This window comes from Rhagoletis zephyria, unplaced genomic scaffold (genome assembly GCF_001687245.7).
Source record: "Rhagoletis zephyria isolate East Lansing unplaced genomic scaffold, Rhagoletis_zephyria_1.1 Rzeph_scaffold_02533, whole genome shotgun sequence".
Classification (NCBI taxonomy): domain Eukaryota; kingdom Metazoa; phylum Arthropoda; class Insecta; order Diptera; family Tephritidae; genus Rhagoletis; species Rhagoletis zephyria.
This window is the reverse complement of record NW_016159617.1, coordinates 44899-67506: the sequence shown is the minus strand read 5'-3', so window position 1 is coordinate 67506 and position 22608 is coordinate 44899. Positions and strand designations below refer to the sequence as shown.

General features: G+C 34.5%; 2 protein-coding genes across 2 annotated transcripts in view; both read right to left on the bottom strand.

The window, feature by feature from the left end:
- Positions 1-20: 20 nt before the first annotated feature.
- On the bottom strand, positions 21-9480 carry LOC108367090 (putative oxidoreductase GLYR1 homolog). Its single transcript, XM_017621634.1, is given in 12 exon segments — positions 21-926; positions 1065-1154; positions 1234-1323; positions 2794-2920; positions 3018-3161; positions 3546-3656; positions 4686-4768; positions 4771-5154; positions 5157-5503; positions 5715-5797; positions 8459-8495; positions 9074-9480. Coding segments are annotated over 12 exon segments (1776 nt in total). The 5' UTR covers positions 9154-9480; the 3' UTR covers positions 21-726.
- Positions 9481-16591: 7111 nt separating this feature from the next.
- The window catches only part of LOC108367091 (clavesin-2), a 34369-nt gene continuing 28352 nt past the window's right edge, over positions 16592-22608 (bottom strand). The window contains exons 4-6 of the mRNA XM_017621635.1: positions 21773-21947; positions 19980-20051; positions 16592-16805 (exon numbers count right to left, since the gene is read on the bottom strand). Of these exons, the coding sequence (XP_017477124.1) occupies positions 16692-16805; positions 19980-20051; positions 21773-21947 (361 nt within the window). The 3' untranslated portion in view covers positions 16592-16691. The remainder of the gene's footprint in view (positions 16806-19979; positions 20052-21772; positions 21948-22608) is intronic.

The following is a 22608-nucleotide window of genomic DNA, read 5'->3' as shown; positions in this document are numbered from 1 at the left end:
TTCATTTATGTTTGCGCACATTTACACTTCTTTACTACATTTTCCACATTAATGTGCACTCAATTACACATTTATATGTCGTGTTAATTTTTTCTTCCTTAAGATTGTTAAGCCTTATCGTTTAATATATATATATATGTATATACTTCTATATATTTTTTACTCAGTTGTGTAATTTTTTCAAAGTTTTCAATGCACATTCGACGCTTTCACTTCTATCAGTCAGTATTCATGTTGCTACTTTCATATTGGTCGACTGGTCCTATCGTATGCCGGTTTTGGGGGTGATATCAATATTTTTTGCCGCTTTTTATACAAGTTTAAGCATAACTACTTTGTCCTGCATATGTGCTGCATAAATTATATACGTTATTCTGTCTGATATTAAAAATATTGCTTAGTCCTGGTCGCGGTTGTTGGTCCTAGATATTTATTTGGGCTTGCGCGGAATGCATAAATACAGTGTATTAGCCCGAATATTTTAAATTAGAGAAGCGGAAAACGTCTAAAATTTTCAAGCGTACTGGCTTGCTGATTTGCAACTTAGTTGCGCATAGTGAATTTATCATTTACTAAGGTTTGGAAAAAAGTGGCTCATTTTTCGCGTTAAGCATTACGTAGGTCATCTGTCTAGTGTTTTGTTTAGTTATGTTGTTTGTAGATGCAAAACCTCATCGCATATATTAGATGATAAAAGTTTTAAAAAGTTGCTGTATTAACTAAATGTTAAAATCTGGATCTTACAAATACGGCACTCGAATCGTGTTCACTGTAGCCAAGCCTTTTTGTGTGCTTGAAGACCTCATTTGTTATTGCGGTTACAGGCATTGATTGGTCCAAATTCTCCGCCATGCTGAGTACAAGGCGCAGATCCTTTTGCATATGACTCAATGGCTGTTGTGGGTTGAAATCACCCTTTGCCATTTCTGTAAATGGGTAGAAAAGCGAAAAATGCTTAATTAACCTTCAAAGCAGTAAAAGATAATAAGGATTGCAAGCGGCTGGCAAAGCTTTCCCATATGAAAACCGGTTACACCGTGCAATCCTTATGACTTAAGACTCACCTTTGCCTTTGGCTAACAATAACTGGGATTTCATCGATGTCAATTCAAATATGTCAATAATGTCCTTCAGGGAAATGGAGAACCGATCGGCTACAAGAAACAAAATACCAAATAAGTTAAGTTTGCTGGAATACATACATACGTAGATGTTCATCAAATTAAAACTCACCCAATGCTAAGGCTTCTGCAAGTCCAACCAAACTAACTCCCACTATCGTTTGCAGTATTAAATTTACCTTGCAAGCATTCCCAACTTCTGCTAAAATTGGGTGAAGGCATTTTAGGAAACATAGATAAAGATAAAGTTGCACATTAAAATAAAAACAAGTGAATATGTACCATTAATTGCATTGACGTTATTGAAAGACATCCTATAGAATGTAAAAGTAGGCTTTTAGAATATAGAAACCAGAGCTGCAAACCGGTTTTGTACCGAGCCGGTTTTTGAACCGAACCGTCGCTTTTTTCGGGCTTCGAACCGAACCATTTTTATTTTGAAATGCAATAACCGAACCGAAAACCACTCAAAACTTTGGTTTTTCAAGTTTTGTAATAAATTCACAACTTTGACTAAAAATGCAGCACTATTGTAAAACCGCTAACATTTTTGAGTTTCATGGCATCTCTGTGAATTATAATTTCGTCCGTATAAAAAATGCTTAAAATATTTTTATAAGGAAGAAACTGCATATCACTGTCTGCAAAAAAAAAATTAAATTAAAAATCGGTGCGAATTTTAAGATATGTTATTCAAACTGGCACTTTTCATATTACATTAAAGTTGAATGAGCTAAAATTGCATTATTATTTAGTTCTAATTAAAAAGCTTGAAGCTATTTATAATGAAATCTTATTGAAGTTTGTATATTTTTTTCTAATTTTAGTACAAAGTGAAATTTGGACTTATATGGTTGCTGTTATATAACGAGCTATGCTTTAAAAAAAAATAAAATAATGAACATTAAACCAACAAAAGAAAAATAGTCCAATATCTAACACCTAATATTTTACCATAAGTATTCTTATACATTTGAGGTTCAGGCCAACCTACCAAAAATGAGGGTTTCAACATTAAGTGCCAATTCAAACTTCTGAGTGTCTTGATTGATAAAAAAAATTGAAATTCGCTCATTATTATNTATTTTATGGGCTATAAAACTGTATACCTGAATTCGTTTAAGAAATTCGTAGTAAAAAGTTCGCGATTGTGGTGAGACTTTGCAGATTTTCTTAATTTTCGTACACTGTTTCATTCTTGGATTTACAAAAATCACAAAAAGATTTTAGCATGTAAAACATTGCGAATATTAACAAAAAATAGCGTACGCTCAATTTTGTGAGTAACAGTACATAGATTTGCTATATTTTTGTAATATTACTATCCTTCAGCATTAAAAAAAAAATTGAACCATTTGAACCGAACCGAAGCGCAGTTAAGCAATACTCATGAACCACGACAGTCGGGTCTACGTAACCGGAACGACCCAGATGTATATCTGGCCAAGGACTGTCACTCCAGCAACACTCCCCAAAATCTCTTTGGGGAATTTGTATGCTGTTACAACAACACAACCGGCTCTTGAACTGGTACAAGCCTTTTCTAAGTGGTTCGAACCATTGTACCGAACTGCACCATTTTTTGGAGTGGTTTGCAGCCCTGATAGAAACGGCATTTCCGTAATCAAAGATTGATTAAATGATAAATCGATAGCGAGTATATGAAACTTACCGCCCAAGAAGAATGTATTTTTAGCAATTGTTTTGAAACACGAATGGCAATCTTCAAAAACTGAACGGTCACCACCGGCAAGAATGATAAGCATGCCGTCTTCGGCTTCCTGTCGTGTACCGTGAATCTATCAACAAACAAGAAATGATTTAATTTTCTTTAAATTTATAAACCATATAAGCTTAATAATCATATGCGAATAAATAAATTGCATATTTGTCTACCTGTACTTCTAAATAGCGTCCGCCTGCAGATTGTATGCCTTCAGCTATGTCCTGTGAAGTTTCAGGATCTATTGTGGACATCTCGACATATGCCTTTCCATTCATATCCTTCACACCCAATACACCACAATTACCAAATACAAGCTGTAATAAAACAGATTTAAATATTATAATACAAATCAGAAAATAATTATACTTAGAAAAATTATTTATCCTAAAAACCTACAAATTTTACCTTAATTTGGAAAAGCCCTAACTGATTTTCTTTCCACATTCAGCTTTGAACAAAAGTCAGTGAAATATTACTAAAACCTGAATAGTAATTTAAAAACTACCAAAGCTTGAAAATTGTAATGTTTTCATTAAAAATTTAGTTTTAATGAATTTCGTAATTAAATAACTTAAGTATCTATAAACTTTTTAGATCATTCTGTAAACAAACATAAATACGTATTGGGACATTTCTTGGTTAAGGCAAAGATATGTAAATTATAAGTTATAAGTCGTCCACTTAATCCAAAATCTTACATCTTTTGATGCCTTTGGATCCGAGACGCAACAGAATATCACGTCTGAAACTTCAACTACATCCATGGGTGTACCTTTAACATCGGCGCCCGCGTCGGCGAACGGAGTACACTGGAAAAAAAATAACAATAGAAAAATACAAAAAAACTTCCCAACAAGCATTTCAGTAAACGTTTTTAAAAATAACTTAAATTAAGTTTGCTATAATAAGCGTTAAATAAGCATTTTTAATATTAAGCTTATTAAAAGTTTTTTCAAATAAACCTTTAATAAGTTTTGAGAGCGAATGTTTATAAATAACTAAAACTTATAAATGAAATGTAAATGCCAACGACATGAAGTAGTAAATATAAAATTTTTTCAATCGTAAGTCACGTGTTTACGTTTTTTAAAATATATTATTAAAAGAAAAAAATAAATAAAACCGATGTGGTAAAAAAAGTCCAATCCAGGACCCGCTGCGCTAATCGGTGGAGCATTCGAGTCTTCAAATCATGAGTTCCCTTATCCTTTCTTAGTTTAACATTCAATTAAAAATGTATTAAATTTTTTTCAGAAAAGTTCATCAATGAGAATGGCTGCGATGAAGCGGAATATATAGCTGCATCGATGTCGCTTTTCCAATTTGCCAATAACCGCAAGTAATTGAAAGCACGCAACAAGATGTAATAATTATCTTTTTTATGCTTAATTTGTATGTGTTATTGTGAATTTGTATGCTAAAATGTCTATTCCCTATTTATATTTTCGCGACTGTAGATGAGTCCGCCGAAAATTCGCATTTCGTTTAGTTTCTAGATGTTAAGCAATCTATGTATGAGTTTTTAATGAAATATCTTTAAATAAAGGTTATAAAAATGTTTATAAAAAGCTTTATTTTGAAAATTTTTAGTAAGTTTATATTCATACGCTTATAAAAAACTTTTTTTTAACCTTTATTATAAGTTTACACTTTTACGCTTATAAAAAGCTTTCTTTTGAACATTTATTACAAGTTTATATTTCTACGCTTATAACCAATGTTCCTTTTCGATTATATTACGCTTACTTTCAAGCGTTTTATAAACAAAAAATCAAAGTTTTGTAAGCTTAATGTTTATAATTGAAAACGTATTCTTATTTAAATGGTTTTTTACTTACTTTTGACATTGTGCGATTCCATACGACCACTTTATGACCGGTGCACAGCAGATCCTTAACTATAGTTGAACCCATAATACCCAACCAAGGAAGCCGAATGTCAACTGGGATGGTGTTATGTCTCGTTCGGCTAATGTTTGAGAACGTGCGTTCATATCAATTGCTTGCGCTTCGGGGCGTGACACCACCGGCCGATCCAGTAAAGCAATCGAGTTGACATTGCGCCGTGATGTGCTGCCAATATGGGCCAAAACATCGGTATTTATTTTGCGACGTGACGGTGGTGTTGTTGTGGACTTCCGATTTATGTAATCGTTTAGATCCTCTAAAGCGCCAACAGAAGAATTGCGTTTACGCTTGGCGCTAGTATTTGCCGTCTGTGAGGAACGTCGGCGTTTTGTAGATGACTTAGTGGCTGTTCCACTAGCAGATGATTTTGCTTTCACCGCAACCACAGCACTTGATTTGCTTTTGGCGTGCGCTTTACAGGTGTCTTATATGGGGGTGGAACTTCATCTAAATCGACGGCAACATCACCGGTTATAGTCTCTACACCGTTGTCGGCATCATCCACGCCACGTATGTCATTAGTTGTATCATCATCGGTGAGACCATCGCGTATCTTATCAAAGTCTGCTTCCGTGGTATGATTACTGATCGTGTTTTTGCTGACCTCTGCATCGACTTCTGTGGGATCCTCTATGTAAGCATTGATGTCAGACATCGCGTGTCGGAACGAATTTGGTTTATTGACCTTTGCTAATTCAGCTTTCCACGGACCTTCGAATGGTTTTATATTATTGGTTTCTATCCAGGCGCTTTCAGAAGGTTAACAAAAAATTATACAAACAAATTTAATTAGTTATGTTAAGTCACGGCAATCCTTATAAGTGCATAAAATACTACGAGTTTATTTTGCAGTGAGGAATTAACTCACATTCAACAATTAATTTTTAATTTTTGTATTGAAACCAGACTGTTATCAGTCGAAAGTGACATATTTGGGTAAATAAAAACAATGATACTTACAAGTTTCGAGTTCCGAAGAAAAACACGCTTTTCGTATTAGCTTTTCGTGGCTGATTCAATAGATCAATTGACGGTTCAACAATCTATAAAGAATTGAATTTGTGTATATTAAAACAGTATACACGTACAGTGTCAATAAAGTTTAGGTACAGCGAGTTTTTGCAATACAGACAACTTTTTTTAAATATTTTATTTTTCGCTATTTTTTTATAAAAATTAGGTTGGTCCTACAACAAAAACCCCAAAAATCAGAGTTTCAAACCTTGTGCAAAATAGAAGAAAATTCTGCAAATATTTTTTCAAATATTGCAATTTTTTAAACGATGAGTTGATGATCAATTTAAATTTTGTAAACGTTGGTTTTTACTAGGCTATTTTGATCAACATCTTCAACAAAAAAATTTGCCAAAAATCAATGGCAAGTCCTAGCTTCCTCAGACGTGCACTTTATTGTACTAAAATTGAATGGGCTAAAAAGTGCATACTAAACTTTTTTTTTAGTCACATCTGACGTTGTGTATGTGCGCAATTTACAATTTTTATTTTTCGAGTTTAACCAAAGGTAATAATTCATTTTTGAGTTTTATTTTTTCAAAGGAAATTATTACTACTCGCTTTTTTTAATTTTTTTGATCAAAGATAAAAATTGTTACTGAGTTTTATTTTTTCACTTAAGAATAATGATTATTCAAAAAACTCAAAAGCTATACCAGCGTGATTTCCGCTGTATCCTTTTAAGAGGTAGCGACATCCTAATAAAAGGAATAAGCCCCAAAATTTTCAGGTAAAAATTTCAGTAGGCCGCGTCTGCATGACCTTTTCAATTTTATAATAATCATATTTTTTAAGTGGAAAAATAAAACTCAATAATTATTATCTCTGATCCAAAAAATAAAAATCGACAAATAATTATTTTCCTAGAGCGAAAAAATAAAACTCCATAATAATTATTTTTAAGCGAAAAAAATAAATATCATAAAATAATGATTAAGTGCTTATTTAAATTATTTTACTCACATTGATTACCGTCCCTGTGTATTATGTATTATGTTTTACTTTCATAAGATTTCTCTGCAATATAATTCTAATATTAAGCATAAATGATAATTCTTCATTTATGTTTCATCTGATCTCGTGCTGCTAAATTTTAAGATCTCATAAAATTGTACACATGCACCAGATTAAAAAGCTAAATTAAAAAATTAAATAAATAGTAAAATCTGTTTAGCTAATGTAAAATGCTCGTATGGAGATTTTCATTGCTCTCTTATTACACGTACAGGAGGTTTGCGGGATGCCTCCTATGGGAGCATTCCCTTATTGCTCGTTCGGCAGAAATGTGCGATGTTTTCTATGTGCAGTCCATTGTTGTCTTTTTGGGAGGTTTCTGGGAGGTTACATGGGCAGTACTGCCGTATTGCTCCCTTAGCAAGTTTGTGCGTTGATATTTCTGTGTGTGCTCCCCGATTGCTCGTTTAGGAGGTAAAATAGATTACTCCCTCTCCTAGGATATACAATGCCAAGTTCTACTGAGTATGTACATTAGGGTGGTACAAAAATACACAGGAAAAAGTAAAGTCGGAATTTTATGATCTTTTCGTAGAAATGGTATAGAATTCTTAAAAATCAATATTTTTCTATCGGAGAACTGTTTCTCTGCGGCAGATTCCCAATAATAATAATCAATTGTTTATTTAAACATTTTTTCATCGCAACTATAATTTATAGGTCCGCCAAAAACCCACAAAAACCTCGAAAACTTCAATGGGGGGACCAATAAAAAATCTTTAGTATCAAAAAATGGTTGAATAAACAAATCGGGTATCGGGGATCGAAAAATATTGATTTTAAAGAATTCTATACCATTTCTACGAAAAGATGTTTTTTCCCCAAATAAATATACATGGAAAATTTTGAGCACTTTGAGCGACCTCTAAATATTTTTTGATTTCAAAATAAAAAATAGGGGTACCTATACTTTTTTCGATATAGAACAAGTCTAGGGGGTGAGAGCATTAATTCCGACTTTATTACTGTTTTTGGACCACCCTAATATACATACATAAAAATATAAATATAAGTTCGGGAAATGATCGGTTACTTGTACAATGATTTTGTGGTGTGGAACGGAGGGGGTGTGGCACCCCTCCTATTAGAAAGAGCATAGTGCAAACTTGAAGAAAAGTCATATTTCCCGTTGTTGAACCTTCTAACCACAGCATTTTTGAGCACTACTTCTTTCTGGTTTCCTGCCACACTTAGCGATTATAACCCTTACTAAGTAGAATTTTCATTAATGTGTTGCCGATATGAGGGAAACCCCTCTTCTTTTGTCAAAGGTATACATTTCTTGTGGACTCCGGCTACGCCATCCGCAGATCTTCGCGCAGAACTCCCCTCGAAATTTACCAAAAAAAAATCATATTTCAAACAGACGTTATAAATAAATAAGTGTTTTAAATTAAAGTTAAACCCTTTGACTAAACGTGTATGTAAGAATTTTTTGATTCGGGTCACACGTTTGGACACGACAACCCGAAATCATAGTACACATAACCGAACCGTATCATTACAAGGCAAACTGAATATTTAAAGCAAAAACTGCATATTTAAAGCCGATACCTCGGAAGCTCAAAGTACCTACAGTCAAATAAAACTAAAAAATTCTGCAAAAAACCTTTTCTTTTGTTCTTGAGCTAGTTTTCTTATTGAAAACCAATAATCAATAAATAGGTTTGACTTACCATTGCAGGCCAAGGTGTAAACCCTTTCATTTTTGCCCTGAAATAAAAAAAAATCGATAAGTATTATTTTTAATAGATTACTTATATATAATATAATAATAAATATTATGAAAAACCTCAGCTGTTTTATTTTTGATAAAAAATGCGCGGGAAAATTTATTGCACTTTACCACTTTTGTACATGCTTTTGCTGGTTAAGTGGTGGCATGCAGGCAAGGGGGGAATATAAGTTATGCTGTGCGCGCAAGTAGCACCAATGGCGAGCGGCGATGCGCGATCAAAGGTAAGAAGCGTTGTGCATTTGATGCCAATGAAGCTGTAGGAATAGCCACTAACGTGTCCAGATAAAATAGTTTATAGTACAGTAGCCTACTGTAAAGTTATTCATTTCGACAAAATGCTTACAGACTTGTGAAAAAGTAGGCTGATGGTTTTTCTCACATGCGCTGCTATCCACGGCCTTTCATTCTCAATTATTTTAGAGTATTCAATTACGTTTTTAGGTTATGTGCGCCATTTTATACTACTCCCTTTCAATTACCCAAAAATATTAAGCAGTGCATGGGATTTTCACTAGTTTTCGTTTCCTTTTCCAAACTATAATCTTATACTTACCAAATTAAATCCTTAGGCTTGTAATTGTAAAATTCTGTTGAATCATTGCTTGGCAATGATAATTTCTTGGCTTTCGACATTTCAACGATGTTATCGATTCTAAATTGGAAACTTATTTTGCCGCCGTTTCGTAGTTATTTTTTTACTCCACCGAAAATTGCAATACACACGTAATGCTCCACGACGAGATATTTATTTTATGCACAATTGATGTGCTAAAGCACACACAAGCCCAGTAGACTAATTGGAATTCACCAGGCTATATTTTTAGTTAAAATTGCAAGGTTAATTTGTGAGTAAAAACAAGGAAAAATTAACGCAATCTCGATGATGCGTTTCACTATGGTTGCCCGTTGAATTTCGTTGCTTGTTTCTTTTTCGCCGTCAAAAAACAAAAATGGCGTCGAAAACAACAATTCAGCCATATGCTGAATAGCTGACATTGCACGACAATGGCGACGTCTACGCGAAAGCAAAACAAAACTGGTTGTTAGATGGGATCAAGTCCCTACAGATGGCGCAAATGTTCTCGGTCAGATAGTTTTGACACATAATAGATTTGAATCTACAATCACGTAAAAATGAACCGCTGAACAATTTTCTTCTGAAACATCCTGTTTCCGATGGACAACACGTCCCACAATTGAGTGGCATAGTTGGCAACACTTTGTGAAAAATACATTGTTCGCGGGTCACCCACACAAAATTTTCATTTTCTAACGAACGGTGAAATGTATAAATTTGCGAATACTTTTTATTGTGCCTAAAAAGTGTGATTGAATTAGTTACAAAACAGATAAATGTGTATGAATAAATTTAACAATTAGATACCGCTTCGTTCCACCATTTCTTCTTGCTCAACTTGGTAAGTTGAGTAAAATAAGTAAGTTTGCAATATTTATATTGTGTTATTTTACAGCTAAACACTTGCGTTTTTATAAACATTCTCTAATTAATTAAATTATTAATAATCATTATTAACATTCTCTGCTGTTACGATTATCCTTGACTACTTGAAGCAGAGAATGTTAAATACAGAGAAGCTGCAACAACGAATCAGCGTGGGGATTGTAAAAGCTCTAGAAGTTTATCACTCGGATCAGTGTTTCCGAATTGACGATTTCGCCGTCACTTTGACGTTTTTTAGCTCAATGACGTTTTGACGATTTTTCGCCCCTAATGACGATTTTTTATTGTAGTTTTTTCCACTAAATTACATATGTATATATGTATGTAAAAAATTTGTTACAGGAAAACATAATCCAAAATACAACCATTTATTTAGTTTTGTTTCACAACTGTGCTTTTAGGTGTATTAAATATGTTCTAGAATTGTAACCAAATCGTTGATTTGCACTGCTGCCACTGATTCGNTTTTTCGCCCCTAATGACGATTTTTTATTGTAGTTTTTTCCACTAAATTACATATGTATATATGTATGTAAAAAATTTGTTACAGGAAAACATAATCCAAAATACAACCATTTATTTAGTTTTGTTTCACAACTGTGCTTTTAGGTGTATTAAATATGTTCTAGAATTGTAACCAAATCGTTGATTTGCACTGCTGCCACTGATTCGGAAGAGACAGAAAAGTAGGAGAGGGAATTTTTTCAGTCAAAATTATCTATCAGTTAATAAATGATAATATTACACTAAGGGTCTTCAAATCCATTTTGCAAATTGCTGGTTGACACTCGTTAATTTTATCAACTATGAGCGTCCTTTTCAGTTTTCTTTTGTTGGTCTGGTAAACTATGTTTATCAACAGCGGATTCGTAGCCTTTTTCCTAAAAAAAATAATTGTAACAGAAAATTTAACGAATTTTAATTACTCATATGCGTTATGCCTTGCGGCAGCGGCCGGATATAAAATTGAATAAACATCGAACAGCTGATTGGAGTTTACCAATTACCAAAAAAATTATCAAGCTTCCTTCTCGATAATTCGGTAACCGGTACAACGATAATAAAATAATTTTACACAAACAAGATACATTGGGAAAAATTACCGAGCACTGAGTACCAAGCTCCGTGTGAAGACCCCTACTATAAAACTGGATCAAAGCAGTTGTGTCTTAAATTGTAATTTTAAATTGTCGTTAACCCATATGCAATGTGGCTTCTATTTGGTTTTGTAATGTGTGGTCATATTTTTCGGACCATATGCATAAAACCTAATTTAAGTTAAAGGTATGCAATTTTAAGAAAACGCAATTGCTTAATTTTTATACATACGACTCATTGTCTGTAATTCCTTTGTATTTTTTATTTTGTTAAAAAAATACAATAAACAAAAATTTGGCGATTTTTTGGCCGAAATTACAAATTTTTTTTAGGGTAAAGTGACGATTTTTCAGCGAAAGCTTTCGGCAACGCTGACTCGGTTCGAAAATTGAGGGCGGCAAGTTAACAGAGTTTACTAAGAGTTACTACAGAGTACAGAGTAGAGTTACTGGTGGAATCTTCGGAACTTCCTCTAAGACCAACCGTCTTTCTCGCATGGTTAGGTTAGGTTAGGTAAGCGGGCTGCCTCCGCATGTGGAGGCACACTTGGACTCGACTAAGCTGTCCGTTGTGATGCCCTCAGAGGGGGAGGGGGAAAAAAGGGATGCAGGGAGGGTAGGAGAAAGAGGGAGGAAGCAATGGGAGAAAGACGACACCTATGACTTTTTTCCGGAGAAACGCTCCGTGCTTTGCTTGAACCTTAGGCTTGCAAAGGCGGGGCACCAGAGCAGCAGATGTTGAGATGATTCCAGCTCATCATCCTCCATGCAGCTGGTGCAGTAAGGGTTATCCGCAACATTCAGCCTTACATCATGGTTACCAATCACACAGTGACCAGTAAGCACTCCCACCAATAGTGACAGATGCAGCTTGCTTAGTCTCAAGAGCTCCCCAGACCGCCCCTGGTCCACCCGTGGCCAGAAAGACTTTGCCACCTTGCACTTAAAGGTCGCCGCCCAGCGCTCGCTGAGCTGACTAAACGCCCATCTGTCCAGAAGCAGACCACACGAAGTCAGGGGAGCCCCCAGACCCTTCCTCACCGTTTTCGAACGCACCGTCAGGCAGCCAAGAGCCCTGATGGCTGTTGGCTGTCAGAATAAATATTTACCCCCGTGACAGATGTTACACTAGAAAGCAAACCATCCGAAGCCTACACTACAGTGATCAGGTAACCTAAATTTCAAGTTGATGGAGAGCTCTTCGCAGAAAACACCTCCGCCAACCTTCCCACCCATCTTCGATCCATCTGTAAATAAGTTTACAGGTCCTCGATTCCGGATACTGCGCCCCTCCCAGTCTCTCCTCGCCGGGATGTGAGTGGTAAACGATCCATTCTGACCCAGAACCGGCGTGCAGTGGTCTGTCCGAGTTGGTAGGAACCCGAAGTCTCTTAGAATTCTGGAGTGCCCATAGCTTGAGGTGAACTTTAAGCCCACCCCTCTTAGCCTTACTGCGGCACGCGCAGCGGAAACAGAAGAAGAGAACAAGCTTCGTTTTGCTGGGATTTACACCAAGCCCGCAGCTAAAGGCCCAGTTCTCAACCAAGCTCAAGTAACCCTGCATAAGCTCAAACAGTGTTTCCCGAAACTTCCCTTTTGTTATCAATACTACATCATCGGAATAGGCAACCACCCGACAGCCACTTCTTTCCAGAGACACCAGCAGGCATTGATTACAACGACCCAAAGCAATGGCGAGAGAACTCCCCTTTGCGGGGTACCTCTACTCACACTCCTCCAGATATGTGCTGCCCCACTCTGCCGCGACAGTTCTATTGCAGAGCAAGCGGTAAATAAACCTAACAAGNGGCGAGAGAACTCCCCTTTGCGGGGTACCTCTACTCACACTCCTCCGGATATGTGCTGCCCCACTCTGCCGCGACAGTTCTATTGCAGAGCAAGCGGTAAATAAACCTGACAAAGTCGGCTCCGACCCCTAGTTTATTTAGGGAGTTAACTACAGCCTCAGGCAAAACATTGTTAAAAGCCCCTCGATAACAAGGAAGGCACCGACCGCAAATTCCTTCTGCGAGAAGGATTGCTCAATATTTTCAATGACCGTGTGTAAGGACGTTTCGACAGACTTGCCCTTGCAATAAGCATGCTGATCAAAGGGAAGGCGCTCCCTGAGGATCCCGCTCCTTAAATGCAGATCGATTAGCCTCTCCAGCGTTGTTGTAATTTTCACAGATTTATATTTGTTGAGTTTGATTTTTTGGATCAAAATCATAATTAGTTTATGATTTTTAAATTATCGCTCGCTGGGAAGTTATGTATATTTTCTGGTACGTATTTTCGAGTAAAACCATAATCGAAATATGAAATTTGTCGAACACCGAAACAAAATCTTGATTTACCGTTAAAAACCGGGGTTTCGTAGTTTTGCGCACTTATAAGCCCGTAGCTTAGGTGATTATGAAACAAGTTTCAGATTATTTTAAAAAGAAAAGCTTGGGTCTTTCGAACGATATATATATATATGAATAAAGAAACCTTAAGAGATCTGTGTGTATTTGCCCAGCAAACATATTTTTCTCCTTTTTTCGCCTTTTTTAATTTTTGGTGCCGTTTGTATGCTTTATTTTATAAGAAAACCTTATTAGTCGTAAATTGATTGTAAAACTAAATTTAATAACGAAAAAACTAGTGTTTATTTTCACAAATCGGATGAAAGTTTATCGCGTTATTAAACTTTTTATGAAAACAAAATTTTTGAAAAAATATTTTTGACTATACTACTCTAAAATGTTTTGTGGACCGTTTTTTCTTTTTTTTTTTGTTTAATTTGTCGTTTTCCATTATCGCAAAGTATGGCCATCCCCAGTGCCGCATAAAATCCGCAGTCTGAACATTGTCCTCTTTCATCGTGCACCTCCTACATTTTATCACTGGTCAGAGCCAGTTTAAAGTCGTGCGATGGCAGCAAAAAATGGCCCGTTATAATAGCAATCATTTATAGCTTGTACAGAGATTACCGATTAAATATAAACCCTTAAGTGGGGTGCGAAACAAACTATCGAAGGTTTTCGTTATATTTTATAAAGGACATTTTTATTTTTTTTCATATTTTCTGTTTAAAAGTTGACATCTTTAAAACCCAGAGTTCAAATACAGGACAAAACGCGTCCTTTATTTTGAATAAAATTGTAAAGGACAGGGGGTTGCAATAAAGGACTGCCCTCTAAAAGAAAGGACGGGTGGTCACCGTATACATATATACACTTTCAACTCTTAAATTTTTTTTTCAATTGCTGTCCACCGAACTAATACCCGTGTAGATCCAATGAGAAAAAGAGAAGGCAATAACCACCAGGTCCAGCCCCGATATTTTTGCAAACATTAAACGCGACTTAGGTCTCCTTAGCCCTCTCCTCCATGTTGAGCCACAAACGGTTGAGGCGCAGCGATAGCTTGTTATCGTGTATTATTCCAAAGTACTTGGACGGTCACACCATCCATCTTATACTTAATCCACTCCGCAATCTTGTATTTTCTGGTGAAGAGTACCAGATCTGTTTTGCAGCGTTGATACAAGTCCCACATCAGTGTCCAAAGACGTATCTCTCGTAGTGCTTGGCTCGTAAGTGAGCTGACTGTGGACAGTTACTTCCCGCTTAATGTTTCTTTAGCATCTAGTTCCATTTCTGCATCAAAAATACAATTTTGAAAAAATTTCGCTTACATCTTTTTGTCGGTCAGCGCTAGATAACATCTGCATATGCTGCAATTTTGGCAGGTTCACCTTCCAATTCCTCTAGTACATATCTATCGTGTTGAACGCCAATGACCATGCCCCTTGCGGAGTATACCTTTTAAAAAATTTCAATTATTTGCATCACATGGATTTTTAAGTTTTCATATTATCATTATTCTAAGAGGAAAAATAAAACTCAATAATAATTATTCACGCTTTGGCGAATAAATAAAATAATTATTATTTCCGTTGAAATAAAAAAGTAGAGTTTTCGTTTTTAATGTCTTTAATTATTCAATATTTATTTATTTTTACAATGAGTAAGTAAATTTATATAAGCACGAGAGCGATTAGAGGTCCGTCTTCGGGAGGGTGTAGCGAACGATTAATTTGACATCTTTTATTTTAATATGAGTTAGGTAGCTAATCATATGTATGTATATTAGGGATGTTAATTTTTCCGCTTTTTAAGATCCCGGGATTTTCGGGATGTCGTTATCACAATCCCGGGATCCCGGGATTAGTCCCGGGATTTAGATATTCATTACTTTTCAACAACTTAAATCGAAAAAATTGCTTCTATATTGCTTGAGAAGTTCTCCTACCATAAAATAAATAATAAATAAATGGGTTTGAAACCTACTTTTTTATTTAAAGTGGCATTTTGATTTTTTCTCTCTGACGTGAGGATTCTTTTTAAAGGACTTTGAAATTTCAAAGATATGATTACTTCCAAAAATTATTTAAAAATATCAATGCAATGTAGATTAAAAATATGGGTACCAAATGAAAGAGGAAATTTCTTTAGAATTTAATAAATTAAAATTTTTTGCATTCACAAGGACAAATATTTAATTTTTTAAGCTTATAAAGTTAGAAGGATGAAATTCGAGGATGTTATCGAGTTTATATAAGTCCTTAACATATAATTTTTCAAAAACAAATATTGCGAAATTTCAAGGATAAAATGTTAAAAGGACATTTTCAATACTTACCAGTACTTATGCACCAAAAATTGAATCTGTTTAAATTCTACAGAGTTTCCTATTTAATTTGAATTCTAAATACATTTCAATGAATTTTTTAAAATAATTTTTGAATTACTGACGTCAGAGTGAAAAACTAAAAACGCAATTTAACTATATTTGGCCTATAGTTTCGCGAATAAATTGATTTTTGTGTTTAAAATCTACTATTTATATGTATAATAAGCTAGACATTTATAACAAAATATTAATTATTAAATAAAAAAATAAATATAGCCAATACTGTCAAAAAAAGGAATTTCTATTATTGCCATCAGTGAAAATTACAAATCCCGAAAATCCCGGGATTATTTGCTAAGAATCCTGGGTTTATCGGGACCTAAAAAAGGCCGGGATCCCGCGATTAACATTCCTAATGTACATACATATGCACATACGTGTAGGTTATAAATACATGGTAAGTATACATTTTGGTAACTATCCAAACTTAATTTTTTGAAGCTAATTAGTTCAATTTTAATCTACATTTTAAGGTAAGTATTTTTAAGAAATATATTAAGGTAGTTTTATATAGTATTCTAATTAGAAAATATTATGTTTGGATCCATGTCCTCAACAATAATTATTATCTCTGAGCGAAAAGATAAAAATCATAATTATGTTTCTCATAATGATTACGGTCCCTGATAAATACCTAGTACCTAGGATTTTTTTTTTTTAAATATATTTATTTTGAGATATTTACAAACAGAATAACTATACATTTAAAATTGTACATACATACGTAAATATGTACACATGTATGTGTACACATGCATCTAAATAACGACTCTTTATAAAACTTTTGGATCATAATGTATTCACAACTACCTACTATATAATACATATGTATGTACATATTTTATTCTTGACGTCTATAAGCTAACACAAATTTAGGCTGAGATTTTCCGTCTGTAGTTTTGTAATTTCAAAAGATAGTCCGAGTGCCGCAACAAGTGTTCATACAAAATGTTCACGTCCAGTTCGTTTTCCTTAGGACCGCCATACTAGAGAAAATGAAGTAGATAAATATTAATAACCTAACCCATCAATCGTCATCAATGCAAAATGCTCTATTTGGCATTTCTTTAGGAAACGTGGTATTTTGAATATATAGGGCTGAAACGATACCTCCCAATGAACATTTAGGTTTGAGCTCAACTCGAGGTTAAGTTGAGAACTAAGGTATTTCTCAAATCTCCAACGTTGTTTCTCAATACCTCAAGTAGAGGATCATAGCGTTTTCCATAAGAAGGGCATTTTTCTTTGTATGAAAAAAGGACTGTTTCTCAAGTTGAGAAAATGCTAGTTCTCAACTTGAGCTCCAGTTTAATTCTCTAATTAGTCTCAAACATATCATTGAAATACTGAAATTGAAGTAGTAAAATACCTTATACCTTTTTGATTGAAACGACATACATACATAGATGAATTTAAATATTAATTTTTCATTTTATTACTCCTTTTGCATTATGTAGTTAATCAATATCATATTACAGTGATTCACTCCATAGTACACAGTCCGACAGTAATTTTGCCACTTGATTCACTTAGCGTTTCAATTTCTTTCAAGATTATTTGAGGCTACTTTGAAGATTATTTACTTTTTTTGTAACTTTCCTCTTTACACTTGATAATTAAAAATTCGTTTCTCTATCACTTTTTACGTATCTGCGCGTCGGCTAGAGATGAGTCGGAGAATGATGTTGGATATCAACTTGAGAACTATGAATTTCTCCAAGGTTGGAGAAATATTTTTTTAGTGTTTATTGGGCTGTATCGCCACTTTAACTTAAAAGTAGGACCGAAAGAAAGTATCGATACCTGAATAATATCGGATATAAAGTATCGATACCTACTCATATCAATACTTTTGGCTATGAAGGCATTCCCTATGAACTAAGTTAAATTAAATTTGTTTGGTAATAAGTTAACGATTATGTATCTGGTTTGACCGAGAATGAGTTCAGCTCAATGAAAAAATGCTTAAATAAACGCACTCTATAACTGTCAAAATGCACAAATCTGCTTAGTATTTTTTTGCAATCAGCTCTTTTTCTTCTTTGTTTCTTTTCTTCAATAAAAGAGCTGCACTTCCCTGCTTTTAGTATTTTCCGCTAGTCTTTTTAGAATAACACCCTGTTCACATGACGGGAGCTAAACGCGCGTTTACAACTACCCGTATTTGGTTGCTTTTTACTTTAGGTGTTGACATGCTAACACGAGTTAATCGCAAGTATATTTGTTTGTTTGTTTTGGTGTTAGTATCAAAACGCGTGTTAAGCGCCTGCCATGTGAGTAGAGTTACTCAGTGAGTTTAACATCGTTCTGAAATGTCTGTACTGAGCAGTGTTGCCAACTTTTGATTTTCAAAAAGCACCAAAAACTTAGAAAAAAAGCGTTTTGCCACACTAAAAGCACCAAATGGTTTTCAATCAATGAATGCTTTTTTCATAACAGTTTGTAAGTATTTAACAAAAACAAAAAGTTAACAATATTTGCAAGATTGCATACATAAATCAATAAACAAAACTTTTTCGCTCATAACGATTGAAAAGCCACATGCTAGTTCTCAACTTGAATGCTTACGACGTAATACCGAAGTACTGCATNGATTGCATACATAAATCAATAAACAAAACTTTTTCGCTCATAACGATTGAAAAGCCACATGCTACGACGTAATACCGAAGTACTGCATATTAAAACTGATATATCTCAAGAAAGAAAAATCGAATCCCAACCAAGGAAAATCATGCCCTAAGTAGAAATGAGCAAAAAAATTTATGTTTTCATTATGTACCCTCAAACATCGCCAAAAACCGTGATTTTGGCACCTTGAGATTAGGATATCTCAAAATTCTAGTGCTAGAGCAATTGTGCGGCCAGATTTGGATTCAGCACCAAGAAACGATGTGTTTTACTCGGGTGGTACAAAAATAAAAATTTTTACAAATAATTTGAAAAGAAAAAAAGAGATACTTAACTTACTCGCATATGCAAGGTCAGCTTTTTATCAATCATGGTTGTATTTAAGTGCATTTAAATTTGTAGATTTTTGTCAATTCAGTGCTGCCACAGTTTTAAATATTTAAAAATTATTTCAGGTCTTAACTATATCGAAGTAATTTTAGTTCAGAAAAAAAGCACTAAAAAAGGCACTAGGCACTAAATAATTTTTTTAGGCGTTTCAATTTTCAAAAAGCACTAAATCTAGTGCCTAAAGCATCAGGTTGGCAACTATGGTACTGAGCATTCATCCAGTTTACTCTTCCACTCGAACAGTTGGGCCTTGCATACGTTGCCTTATATTGACTTTGTGGCCTTCTCGCGGTTTTTGCTGGCAATTAAGCAGCCATGAAGAACAAAGCGCTTAGGAATAACAGTGGAGGAAATATTGCCGAAGCCAAGTTTGCCTTTGTGGCGGGTTTCGATACGAGTATTTGTTTTTCGATACCCACTCAGTACTTGGTTCGAAGGTATTGATACCAAAATTACTTGGTATCGAACGAAAAGTATCGAGTATGANTGCCTTATATTGACTTTGTGGCCTTCTCGCGGTTTTTGCTGGCAATTAAGCAGCCATGAAGAACAAAGCGCTTAGGAATAACAGTGGAGGAAATATTGCCGAAGCCAAGTTTGCCTTTGTGGCGGGTTTCGATACGAGTATTTGTTTTTCGATACACACTCAGTACTTGGTTCGAAAGTATTGATACCAAAATTACTTGGTATCGAACGAAAAGTATCGAGTATGTACTTGTATTCGCTTGTATCGTTTCATCCCTATGAATACAATAAGCATTCTCTATGTAAATGTAAAACGTTTATTACTTCTCCTTGAAGTTTCACGTTTATCAAAAAGGCCATTTTGGTTTGATAGGGACGATATGTTTGTTCTTGTATTTATGGGTGGTCCTATCACTTGCGAAGCGAATGAATTTGGCGAAGCGAACGGTTTGCCGAAGCGAATTAAGCGGCAGAGAAGGCATTAAGAGTGTTCACAACGCAAAGAACTCGCACAAGCTGGTACAAGCGAACCCAATTAATGCATATTTTAGTTTCGTTCGCTAAACCGTTCGCTTCGTCAAATTCATTCCCTACGCAAGTGATAATATACATATATATATACTATAAACATATGTACATAAATAAATAGTTGTACATATTATATGCATACGTACCTCAGCTGGTAAATTCTCGTAGCCGACCATGTTTCGCAGTTTGTCGAAATTTTTGCCATCGTGGATATGTATCTTCATACACAAAAGTGAATTGATTACAAATGTGTCAAAACAAATTATGTATGTAAATAAAAATAATTATTTATGTAGTGTACCATGCTAATGAACTTCTCCTTGTTAACATTATTGACCATGCGGTGCGAATGGGGTTATTTTTCGGTTAAATATAGGGCTAATTATGTATGTGCTGCACAAGGCTCCAAAAAAAAAGTAAAAGAAAACAAACGTTTTTCCTTGTTTGTATCAGTCACAGTCACGTATGTGGCGTATGGAAATACCCATATATGTCCATGGATGGATAGATATTAATTTTTGAATAGGTGGCAACCCTAATCAAAAAAAATNATTATGTATGTGCTGCACAAGGCTCCAAAAAAAAAGTAAAAGAAAACAAATGCTTTTCCTTGTTTGTATCTCATTGAAACGTATGTACGACAGTCACGTATGTGGCGTATGGAAATACCCATATATGTCCATGGATGGATAGATATTAATTTTCGAATAGGTGGCAACCCTAATCAAAAAACAATTCTAACTTCAGTCTTCTTAAAACTCGTTTGACACTAATATTCTGATATTTAATTTAAAGCAGGTGGCAACCCTCTATAAAAGTATTTTAAAACAAAAGTCTTTTTAAATCTCTTTCGTCTGACATTGTGAAAAATACTTATTTCAAATAACTGGTTACTAAATTCAAATTAAAATATTTTCAAACTATTTAACAGCCAGAATTAATTTCAATGGTTAACCGACAGAAAATGAGTTGCAAAAATAATTGTTATAGTATAAATATCGCTAGCTTAGAGTGAAAAGTTGCTAACAAGTATCTTTATCCTTTTTGAAACGATGTATTTTTATTTTCTCTAAATAATAATAATATCTAAGAAATTATATACAAATTTTAATTGAAATTGGCTTCGAATTGACTTTTGTTATATATGTACATACGTATGTGTTTGTGTTGACNTAATTGTTATAGTATAAATATCGCTAGCTTAGAGTGAAAAGTTGCTAACAAGTATCTTTATCCTTTTTGAAACGATGTATTTTTATTTTCTCTAGCCTCCTATATCAAAATATTAGTTTTCAAAAAAAGTGGACTTAGCAACTAAATATTCACTCTAAGCCAGCGATATATAGACATGTAGTAAGTGCATACATACATAAAAAATCGGTTCCTACATTGGACTTTGTTTCGCTTTTGGAACTATTAATAGGCTAAAGGTCCAGAGCAAATGGAACCTCGTGCTTAAGCTCCAGCTACAAAAAATTGCGTCTAAAATTTAAACATATCAAACCTATTGGCCAAAGATAAAATTGTTTACTGGATTTACGAAAAGTTAACGGGAGTAATGTCAAGACGACTTAATTATGGCATAATATCTAAGAAATTATATACATACAAATTTTAATTGAAATTGGCTTCGAATTGACTTTTGTTATATATGTACATACGTATGTGTTTGTGTTGACCTATTGCGTCAAACGTTTTCATTATTAGATACACATTTACGGTAAACATTTTAAACATAAAAGACGCGGTTGTTTATTAAGGATATACAAACTTTTTTTGAGAAAAATCCGTCCCATCACCTCCGAGNCTCAATAGTCAGAGAACCAAGTACGGGATCGATTTCCAGTAAAATCTGACTGATTCTGACTATTTCTGACTAGTCCGGACTCGTACGGGATCGCAACTAGTATGTATGTATGCATGTTTTTGTTATACTTACTCGTTCCTTGAACTCTTTGCTGGCGAAGGACATCATTAAGTTGGTTGTGGCGTTCAAAACCATGCCTTTCTGAATGACATGAACAATCCGTGATACAAATGGCAATACATCATTTTTGGCATTCACCATTTTTGCCATGGCAGGTGAAGCAAAACGCAAAAAGCGCTTATTAGTGCTAAACAAATAAGGACAAAATAAGCTATAAAATTAAATTGTTTTTCTTTTTCAGTGTAACTTAAATTTAAAAATGTGTGTGTGTGTTGCGAAACTAATTCAAATTGTAATTAAAAAAAAAATCCCAGAAAACCTCGAAAATTGTGCAGAATAGTCAAAGTTTTTGTGCATATGTTTGTATGTACATACATATGTATTAGAGGTTTACGCCGACAGGCTTTGCGGCGGCGGCGTGTTCAGCGTCTGGAAAGTCCAAAGAGCCATGAGGCTTCTAATCTCATCATGTCATCAGATTATAATTCTATTTAATTCATTCATTGGATTCAAATGTTGAGTGACTGCTGCTGATGGATGGGCGAACAGAAGAAAGTCTATATAGTATATACATTAGGTTTCCCATTGAAAATGATTTTTTTTGAAAATTTAAAGACCCTACCCCCTAATTTGATTCGTTTTTATGAGAAATATTATTGCCTATTTTTATAGATTTTTTAAAGGCCATTTAGAGGTCGCGGCCTGTCGATTTAGGTCAGAAAATACGATTTTCTAGATTCATGAGTTTTTGAGAGACTATTTTTGCTTGAATTTCAATGAATTTTTTAAATTTTGACCATCGATAATTTCCACAATTTGAAAATATGTAGTACTAAGGTACAAAAAAA